The sequence below is a fragment of the Cydia splendana genome, chromosome 3 (genome assembly GCF_910591565.1).
Source record: "Cydia splendana chromosome 3, ilCydSple1.2, whole genome shotgun sequence".
NCBI lineage: Eukaryota > Metazoa > Arthropoda > Insecta > Lepidoptera > Tortricidae > Cydia > Cydia splendana.
The window spans coordinates 14,514,560-14,526,183 of record NC_085962.1 but is presented as its reverse complement, the minus strand read 5'-3'; the positions used below and the strand labels follow the sequence as shown (position 1 = coordinate 14,526,183).

At 35.1% G+C, this 11,624-nt stretch overlaps 1 protein-coding gene across 1 annotated transcript; it reads right to left on the bottom strand.

Annotated features, from left to right (window-relative positions):
* Nucleotides 1-5,242: 5,242 nt before the first annotated feature.
* On the bottom strand, nt 5,243-11,109 carry LOC134806832 (iduronate 2-sulfatase). The gene is made up of 4 exons (XM_063780226.1): nt 10,939-11,109; nt 10,241-10,721; nt 9,316-9,591; nt 5,243-8,979 (listed from the first exon to the last, which is right to left on the bottom strand). The coding sequence occupies exons 1-4, from the start codon at nt 10,978-10,980 to the stop codon at nt 8,393-8,395; spliced, it is 1,386 nt and encodes a 461-aa protein (XP_063636296.1). The 5' UTR covers nt 10,981-11,109; the 3' UTR covers nt 5,243-8,392.
* Nucleotides 11,110-11,624: the final 515 nt, after the last annotated feature.

Here is an 11,624-nt window from a genome sequence, read left to right as displayed (position 1 = left end):
GCAACGTTTAAGGCGCATTTACTGCCGCATACAACTGCCGGCCATATAACATGAACATGACCAGTGTAAATGCGTCGTTACAACCATCCTCAGATAAAGAAACTTAATACTGAGAGACGAATAAAACAAGACGAGAGATATTGTCTATAAAAAAATCGCGTTTCTCCAATATTCAGCGCCATCTATTGAATGGAAGTTGAGTTATTTTCAATTTTAACCAGATAGTGTAGTAAATAAAGGTAGTGGACCCCGCAGTAATTCCTCAGCCAGAAAAAACTTTACAGTATGATAAAGTATCAATAAATAAAAAGTATTGTATAGATTTCCAAAGAATAATAATAATAGAATTAAAGTAAATACCTAAAGTCTTAAATCGTTAATATCTTTTTACGGAAAAATGCTCCGTTCAAACTTTCTTCACCAGACATATTCATGTAACGTATTGCAACAATATATGAAATATCAAAAAAATATCCCAGCAGAAATACCAGTATTAATAAAATAAAATTTTTTGGCGTGTCTTGGACCGGAAAATTGCTCAGTCTAATTTTTTCACTGGAATGCCATTTTATTGCCGTTTTATACCTACAAAATGAAAATCTAAAAATTTTCCACTCTCAGTTTTTAATAGTTGTATAATACATACATTTCGATACGCATTTTTTTTGGATTTTTTTACCCACTGCGCCAAATTATATTCTAAGATCATATAAGAAGAAAAAAATGACAGAGCAATTTTCCGATGAAAATGAGCGTCAAAAAAAGGAAGTATCATAAAAAAATATTCTCATGTTTGACAAAACTTTTAGATTTTTTTCTAGTATCACATATTGATACAAATAACTTATTTTGTAAAATAATTTTGGACTGAGGAATTACTCGGTTCAATATATAATCAGATTTGTGTTTTTACCTAATTTAGGATAGACGTGCGCGCCGGTAGAAAAATACCGGGCGGCGGCGCGCCACGAAAAAATCCACGGCGGCGGCGTAACGCCGGCGGCGTGGGATTTCAACTTTTCAATATACGTATAATGAAAAACCAAGATTAAGTCTTAAATCAACAAGGGAAAACTTCTCAAAAAAACTGTGTTACATCGTTTTTTTGAAAAAAAAAACATATGTCAAGTATGTTGGATGTTGGACGTTGCTATGATCGGTGTAAATAAAAAGATACGCCGCGTAATGAAAAGACGTTCAGTATTTTGGACACGCCGAGTATAGAGTACCTACCTAATTTATGTGCATAAGGTTTTTTTAGTCCAATACATGTTTTTTTTAATAAATATAGAATAATTGCATTTTTTAAATTAGAAATACACTTACTGATAATGTCAACTTATGTAATGAGTTTAAGTAAGTAAAACCTATTATTTTTATATTTTTGCAATAACTTTATAGCTCGTAGGTGGTAAAATTTTACCAGTCTTTGACGTCATTTATTTCTCATTAAATCTAACTTAGCGGGGTATCATGAAGCAGTAACATCTGAGCAATGGTTTTTACAATAATGCATGCACTATTATCAAAATTTTCGTAATAAATTTCTCAAATGAAATCGGGTCTGTCTCTTGATGAAAACAAATCGACACACAAACAGGAAACAAACACACACATACAGACACACACACCACATCCATAGGAAAAAAAATCCATAAAAATATATATTTTTATCTATTTGGTTCATTACGTTGTAATACGGCAAGTAATGACTTTTTAGAACGTTTTGAAACACCTAACATCCCTCTATTTAATTTATTTACCACAAAAACTACCAGAAAATTTAATAATTTTACTCTTCGCATACTTGGCAACGTCCAACATATTGGACTTAGGGGCTGTCCATAAATTACGTCATCGATTTTGGACCCCCCCCCCCTAAAATCATCCAAAAATCATGCTTCGAATGACCCCGTTTCCTCCTACGTCATGCTACCGTCATTTGAAATTTGAAACCCCTAATTTGAAATGACGTAATTTATGAATAGCCCCTTAGCAAAAGTGCCGTGTAATCGGCACCGGGCAAAATACTGGACATTACACTTTTTACACTTGTTTGTACCCATAAACACAAAACATTTTTATGTAAATCATATTGCCACGTAAAAAACAGACCAGTTAGTAACTGATTACACGTTTTAACGCTACTTAATACTGTCATATAAAAAAAAAATGAAATATGGGAAAAATGTCAGTCTGTCGGATGCTTCCTTGCAAGTTCTGCGTTCTGTAGCATTTTGACAAAAAGATTATGTTCACACTGGTTCCCAATATTTTCTTACATACTTAAAAATAACATATCATTCAAGTAGCAGTAGTAGTCGTAGTTTCCTGGTAGTGTAAGTACGCTACCAGGGGAAAGTAACGCTATGCTTTAATATTTGGTGCAGATTTTTTTTCTTGGGATGTCCAGTATAGTGGACATTATCGATTTAAGGGTTAAAATAAATCAAGCAATGAATTAAAAAAACGGAACAGTCGGAACGCTAAAGCTAGGCACGTTATACGCGCTTTATGTCCATTGATTTTAAAATTATACCCTCTTGCGGGTTTTGTCTCGGCGCGAATTTTAAACTACCGGCGGCGGCGGCGGCGCGCTGACTCCTTATGGCGGCGGCGCGCCGCGGCGGCGCGCACGTCTAATTTAGGAGTGTTTTTTTTTTGGATATTTATAATGTTAGTCTCGGCTCATACTATACAATAACCAAGCTAAACTTCATCGACTGAGAAATTAATGCATGGGTCTCCATACAACAACTTGCTTCATTTACTACACTAAGAGGCCTAAGCGCCGAACGAAATGGACGGATATGAGACCTGCTTCAAAATAATTTCACTTCCATTTAGACGCTGCTGAACCCGAACCCAGAACCAGAGGTCTAACATATACATTGTCAGTCTTCTTGTGTAGTCGTCCGTAGTTTCGCCAAACATCTGTACAAACCAGTGCATTGGGCAGTTAGCGCCACGGTTTTACCAAAGAGAATTAAGACTAGAGGAATATAGTCAAAAGTAAATTATGTACATTTACTGTCATCTTTCGTTTCGACACAAATGATTAACACTTTTAGAACGCCATTTGACTTTTTTTTTTATGTTTTTGATAAATGTCAAAACGTATCGGGTTATTCCCACTAGTTACCACCAAGTTCTTACCAGTGGTAACTACTGGGATTTTTTTTCCCACCTTTTACCACTGGTAACTACTGGGAAAAAAAATCCCACTAGTTACCACCAACTCGGCTTGGCAACCACCAAAATATTGTTAGAATTCAATGCTAATAAAAACAGTATAAATAGTATAGTATAAATGTAGCGTGCTGTAATAATTAATTATGCGTCAGTTAGTGATTCAGTAAACAGCTTTAAAAGTGATCAAAAATATTAAAACAGTTTTACCGGTATAAGTGTAAAAACTAAAATAGAAGAGTCACATTCTAGTTAAGTAGAAATTAACTTATTATCTGGATTAAACTTATTTTATTAACTGTAAATTGAATTACATATTTATACAAACGAACAAATAAATCAGTCAAAAACCGACAGAACTGATTTCGTTTTATTATTTACAGCTCCTTCATTTTGTTCTATTATAACACGACGCAGAGCTGGAATATGTAGGTATTCATAATTTGTAGTCAGGCTAAATAAGTACCAGGGCATGGTTGTTATTAAAACCGCTTAGGGCGCGCTTCGGATGGGCTGACTGCTCGGACTAACCAGCATAGGCTTGCATTCCATTTACGCTCGGGTAGTACATCGCTCGGTCATGTTACGCAGTGTTACGCTGGTTGGCTCGATTGCTTAAACACCCACGTTAGCGGGATGGTAATAACACTCTACCAGAGGGGCATCAGGTACTATTCGTACACATCGTATTAAGTTTTTTTATTTGTATTTAACTTTTATTCTTTTGGAAAATATGTTTATTTGAAGAACGTGTAAGTAATTAAAATCACATAAAACAACCTTAAATTGAGTATGACGAAGGGGCAAGAGGGCGTCAGGCTAAAAGCAAAAATCAGAAAAATAGTAAAATAATAATTATGTAGGTACTTTATCTGATTCTGATGGCGATGGCGTGCGAATGCGAACGTCTATAAACCCAGGTAGAGTTGGGAATGTGAATATGATCTTGCAATTAAATTTGGCATAGAATATAGATGTTTTTAAGTTTTCTTAATATTTATCACGGTAAAGTAAGAAACAATGTAGGACCTTAATACCTTATGCATATTTGATAGGTTACAACTTTGATTGGTTTATTACAATATAAGTATGAATAATTGTAAAACAATCGTTTAGTTCTTAAATATCTTTAGTGTTGTTTTTATTAAATACCACGAGTGCAAAAAGGCCGAACCGAGTGTGGCGCACACCGCGCACCCTTTTGTTCTTAACCGCCGCATCGCCCGTGTCTGACCCTTGCGAAATATTATTTGTTCGGCATAACTGCCAGCCCCAATGGCCGATAAGAATGGTATTGGTTGACATACTCGTAATTTGATAATTATAATTATAGATAATTAATCGGGTGGCACCTGTGAGCTAGACCGAAAGCTCACGGATCATGGTAGTTTTTGTCATTGTCTTATGCCAACATTAGGATTAACCAAGATGCGATGAGAGTTGTGGTGCAGAGGGAACATTAATTAAATAGCTTGGATATTATTTTTACATATTTGCCACCACTAGGTCTTCCAATAAACATATTTATCAAAAGAATAAAAGTTAAATACAAAAAAAGAAGTGTACGAATAGTACCTGATGCCCCTCTGGTAGATTGTTATTACCATCCCGCTAGCGTGGGTATTTAAGCAATCGAGCCAACCAGCGTAACATGACCGAGCGATGTACTACTCGAGCGTAATTGGAATGCGAGCCTATGCTGGTTATTCTTTTTACACTTATACCGGTAAAACTGTTTTAATATTTTTGATCACTTTTAAAGCAGTTTACTGAATCACTAACTGACGCATAATTATTTATTACAGCACGCTACATTTATACTATACTATTTATACTGTTTTTATTAGTATTGAATTCTAACAATATTTTGGTGGTAACAACTGGGAAAAAAAACCCCACCTTTTACCAGTGGTAACTACTGGGAAAAAAATTCCCAGTAGTTACCACTGGTAAGAACTTCGTGGTGGAATAACCCAACGTATCGCCATCTACTCGAGAGTAGACCAAAGGTATGGCGCCATCGCTAGCGCCATGATGTATGGAGTAGATAAATAAATAAAATTATTTTATGTGCATAAAATATGATACAACAAGGTGATATTAGAAAGATTATCCTGTACAGTGACATATTTTGCTGGTTAAGCATGCAAATGTTAAGTTAAAGCTATACGCAGGTGGTCTTAATTTATTACATTGTTTACTTACATTACAACTATCATTTCTACTTAATATTACTAGATTTGATTAGCATTGCACTTAAATTTGGAGGTACTCGTTTAAAGAATAAAATACCTGTTTTTTGAGCCATGTATATAGTTGCGCTTTGAATAGATTTAGAGGCAGGGGCTTTGATATTTTCAGGAAGGGCATTAAATACAAACAAATTAAACATATGTAATATGTTTATTATGACTGTGTTCTAAATAAATAAATAAAAAATATTCATACATAAGTAATAACTATTTTTCATAAAAGGTGAACTATTCGGAATGAAGTCTAATACCAGTTTGTTAGGATATCTTGTGTTTCTGTGGTAACCCAAGTAGCACAGATTAGCTGTATAGCAGCCGCATAATGAAGTACGAATACGCTTGAAGCTGGAATATAAAAGCTGCATAAGAGCTGTATAAGCGTCTTTTAAGCTTTTATAACTCTTAAATGGGCACAAATTAGGCAGCCTTAAGTTCACATAGCTACTTAAGAGCGTTGTAGCAGCAATTTAACGGAATTATAAGGGGTAACAGGAGTTATAAGAGGTGTATATTGGCTGGGTAAGAGACCACCAGTTACCCTTTATTCAGCTAATATGTCACATGTGCGCCCTAATACCGGGAAAGATTGACGTTGGGCTGAATAAAAGATAATTAATAACATACTTTTACACCTCTGCCTTAAAAATCATTTAGTATAGTGACGACGAACGCAGAGGTGAATATATTTATATTGAAGCAAAAACGTTAAGTGCAACGACACCATAAGTCATTTTGTTAAAGTGTTTAGTTGAATGTTTGTACATGATCTTTTATATATTAATGCGAGAAAGATGTTTGGGAATGCAAGTTTATTGACATTATATATATACATTATCTAAGAAAATTTCAGTGCGCCACGAAAATAATCAGTATTTATTTAAATTAATGATATAAATAAGCTACGTGTAAAAACTATTTCAGTGGTTTGGACAGAATTATGAGATAAAAAGTTAATAATACGTTATAGGAAGTACTAAACTAATGATTTAGGTTAAGTACTCAGGCACAAAACCATATTGTTACCCTTAAAAGTTGGAAAAGCAATTTCAATTTTGTAGGTTATATACAATAAAATGGCGGTCAATGTTAAAAAGCAACGTGAACCGTTAAAATTCTTATATGCAGCATACGACTGTTATATATCTGATAAAGATACTTAAGTGAACCACTATAAAGTCCAAGTCGTTATTTCGATACACTAGTGAACCTCTAAACAGTTATAAGGCATCTTATGAACGTTTTAACAGCCACTATGCAGACAGTCCCAATGGTGGTATAATAGGCTGCTTAGCGGTAAACATGTTCAGCGCTAAGCCGTATTATGCGCCACATGTGTTCGATTATACGTCTATTGGTTTCATAATAGTTCACTCGTTCTCCCTTATAATAAGTCAGCGAAATAAAAGCTGCTTTAGCGGTAAACATGTTCAGCGATAAGCTGTATTATGCGCCCCATGTGTTCCATTATACGTCTATTGGCTTCATAATAGTTCATTCGTGCTTCCTCAAAAAGTCAGAATAATAAAAGCTGCTTAGCGGTAAACATGTTCAGCTATAAGCTGTGTTATGCGCCCCATGTGTTCCATTTATACATCTATTGGCTTCATATTAGTTCACTCGTGCTCCCTTAAAAGTCAGCGTAATAAAAGCTGCTTAGCGGTAAACATGTTCAGCGATAAGCTGTATTATGCGCCACGTGTGTTCCATTATACGTCTATTAGCTTCATAACAGTTCATTCGTGCTTCCTTAAAAAGTCAGCGTAATAAAAGCTGCTTAGCGGTAAACACGTTCAGCGATAAGCTGTATTATGCGCCACATGTGTTCCATTATACGTCTATTGGCTTCATATTAGTTCACTCGTGCTCCCTTAAAAGTCAGTGTAATAAAAGCTGCTTAGTGGTAAACATGTTAAGCGACAAGCTGTATTATGTGCCACATGTGTTCCATTATACGTCTATTAGCTTCATAATAGTTCACTTGTGCTCCCTTAATAAGTCAATGTAATAAAAGTCCACAATTACCTCCTTATACAGCACATGGCGTAATTTTATCCACTAAACAGACCTTATAACGGTTAAAGCATTTGATAACCCTTAAAGCTGTATAGGGTCGTAGCAAATATACCTTTATATCACTCTTTGCGTATTAATGGTAGTTTTCAGAGCCGTAATGCAGCTTTTAATCAGCCCTAAGCTATATAAATATCACTGAGATCTATTATACAGCTGTAGGATCACGAGTGTGCTCTTATAAGTGTCTTAATACGCACAGAGCGTTAGATAGAACTAAAAGTGAGTAGTTATAGAGCTATCTGTGCTACTTGGGAAACATCTATGGCCTTTTTAAATAGATCTGGGTATTTTTTTACAAAAACTGCTGCCTCGAAAATATACATGCATGTTCAAAATTTCATGTTTTTCGAATAAAGGTTTACATGAATCTCGTGGACCTATCCCACACATTGCCCTTAAACATTTTTTTGTGCTATAAATGCCCTGTTTAAGTATATCACTACAATTACCCCATAAAAGGAGGCCATACCTTAAAATGGCGATACTTTTTGACATTTAACAAATTTAACACATATCAGTGAAAATTTTTATTTACTTTTGGACGTTTTGGTTAGTTTACTTTTAAAATGTTACTGTGCATTCCGTAAGTTTGTCTATCTAATTCTCCCCTCATCTACTCGAAGGTTAGCTGGAAGAGATCCCTTACAGGGATAAGTTCTCCTTTGTACCTTTATTTCTGTAAATATTATGTAAACCTGTGTTGTGTACAATAAAGTGATTACTACTACTACTACTACTACTACTAAAAATAAGGATCAAAGTCAAATGGAGTTCTAAAAGTGTTAATCATGTAATAAATTATGTACTTTCACATAGTTTACTTTGACAATATCCCTCTATTTCAAATTATGTTTGGTTCTACCATTTAGGTAAGGTAATCACATGTTTTTATTCTCTTTTAGACCTACAGATTCCCTTAGTAATTTAGATAAAAATTTCCTAATGCGGCGGTATTTAAGTTTAGAAACGACATTGTGTGCTTCATATGGATCTGTGATGTGATCATAAAGTTCCAAACCATACAGTTTATTCCAGTCTTTTGTAAAAAGCGTATGATTAAACGAAACCCATTCTGTGTATCGATAGTTATTTGTTCTTATGCTATAACCCATTATTTTTATATTTTTTAGTTTCGGTTTATCGGTGTTTCTCGTTGGATATACGCTTGGTCTTGGATATTGGCTTATTGCAAAATATTCTTCGTCGGTGTCATTTTCCGTTTGTGTTGTTAAGTCCAGCAAGCTTTTGCCTTCGAAACATAAAATTTCATGCTTTTTAGTGCACTTAGGGATGTCTTCACCCAAACCAGTAATCTCAGCTAGTGTTGGGAAAATATCGATGAGCTCTACCGGAAAACTTATAGTGTTGGGCTCCGTTCCGGGTATTAGGAAAATCAAGGGAACCTTCAATGCGACGTCGAAATTGCTGTATTTGGCCCAGAGACCGTTTTCTCCTAAAGACCAGCCTGGAAAAGACAACAACGTTAATTTTTTTTTGGTACAGTACAGTCAATCAATTTGATTCCTAGGCCACTAGATATAGAACCATGTCATAACCATAATGAAAAAAATTGTTTATCTTCTACGACTTCTACGAGTACTCATTGTGTGACGAATGTCATGTATGTGACTAATAGTTAAAGCGATAAGGTTCTACAGCGGCCTAGGAATCAAATTGGTTGACTGTACTGTACTGTATATATAAATCAACAGCTAGGTATTTCACTGTTTTGATAAAATATCAAATGAATGCAACTACGACTTTCACGAATCCTGTGTGAACTCGATAAAACATTACCAACCATGATCACTAGTTAAAACAACGACCGTGTTCTTCAAATCGACGTGTTGCATGAGAGATCCAACCAAGTCGTCCACATAAATCGCTGCGGCGTAGTAACTCTGTATTATTTTCAGCGTCCACTCATGCGGCATGGTGCCGAATGGGAAAGATATGTTGAGTCGGGCTATGTCGTCTCTATGCCGGACGTCCGTCCATGGATGCCACGCTACTGTTGGTATGGTCTTTGGTAGGTTTAGATGTTTGGGTGGACTTATATTGTCTATCGGTACCCTATCTGAAAAAAAAAGACAAAAGCTATAAGTAAACTGAAGACTTTTAACCTATAAGAAATATGTACTGAACGACTTCTAGAAATATAGTTAGATTAGTGTTACTAAATTACTTAACGCATACGCAGAAGAAACAGTCAGAATGGTCGAAATGCCCGAAAGCAGTAAGCAGGAACTCTCCTAATAATCAGAGACCTAAAACTAAAGAGAATAGAATAGAGATAATTTATGTAGGCACCGTACATTTGCTGCCATCTTTCGACATAAGATTAAATCTGTTAGAACGCCATTTGACTTGGATCCTTATTCTTTCACTGATATGTGTTAAATTGTTAATATTTAAATTAACACCATCTACTCGACAATAAGCCAAAGGTTATGGCGCCATCGCTCGAAAAGATTGCACCATACCTTTGGCCTAGTGTCGAGTAGATGGCGTTAATTTAAATATTTAACAAATTAACACATATCAGTGAAAGAACAAGGAGCAAAGTCAAATGGCGTTCTAACAGTTTTAATATTCTGTCTATAGATGGCAGTAAATTTACCGTGGCTACATAATTTACTCGTGCTTTGACAATCCGCCTCTATTTCAAATTATCTTTGCTAAAACCTAATAAAAGTATTATGAAGAAGACCTACGTACATACGTACCTAAATATTCCTGCGGAAATTTTAAAGGTATATGCGGTTTATGAAACCCCACAGCTAGCAAGAATGGACGACTTTTATTTCTTCTTTCATTTAGTATATTTACCGCGTAATCCAAGGTTTGTAAGTCAGGCAGCGTATGATCAGGTTGGCTAATAACATCAACTGGACATATAAGATTTTTTTGTAGTTTATTAGTTATTTTATCTTTGCACACGGCAGCGTCTTTATATTTATCAGTTGTGGGATGGTATGGTTCCTCTGTCCAGCTATAAGGGAAGTCATCAGAAAAATTAGAACTGGCACCTGGGTGGAATATTTTGCCAACAGAGTACGTGTCGTAGCCATTTTGCTTAAATAATTGAGGTAGCGTGGTAAAGTTGCCGACGCTGTCTCGCCAATATGAATAGAAATCGTACAGCTGTAACGAATCGGGTCGGCGCCCCGTTAACATCGAATTTCTACTCGGAGCGCAAAGAGCTTGCTGTAAATTGAAGAAAAAACCAAGTTCAGTTACCTGCAGAGATAGCTAACAAATCACTATCAATCAAGTTTGTTAGTAAAATTATGCTTGGCGCGGTCAAGTACAGCCAGCTGCAGACATTCTGGAGTAAGTATACATATTCAACTACAGATTGCAGACTTTACATATAACTACTTTAAAACACTTGAATGTTAATAGTCAAGTGGCAGCAACTTACCTGAGCAAAAGCATTTTCAAACGTTATACCATTTGCCGCCATTTTTTCAATGGTAGGCAGTTTGACATTTTTGCCCGTTAGATGTCGCAAATCGTCAATTATAATAAGCAATACATTTTCTCTTAATTTGTTTGTGTTTAAATTGTTTCGAGCCTGAATAACACTAAATAATAGCACGTTTAAAAAAATTGTTATTGAGGTCATGGTCGATTTCGTAGTAAACAAATTCGAATAACCTAAATAACAATACAAAATTCAGCTATAAATAAATATTGTTAGTTTACATTTGAAACGTTCATTTATATCTCTACAGATATAGACCGTATTTACTAGAAAATACGGCTTGAACTTGAAATACTTTAATACACTATGTTAAAAGGAAACAGCGTAAATTATCTTACTGTAGTAGTTTTAATAAATGATTCACTAAAATATTTACAAATACACGATGAAATGAGGCAATATGTTTATATTATATCTATAATAAATGATAAGTTTATTTTTTAATTGAACTTTCATTAAAAAAAATCTAGAATGCATACGACTTGATGCAAGGTCTATGGAGCCTTTAGGTTAATTTTTCGCATTTGGCAACATTATTAAAATGACAAAAAGAGAAGACATGCACTACCTCTAGCGAATCGAAACGAAGAAACTCACACATTCCCACTTCCAATTCTATTCTC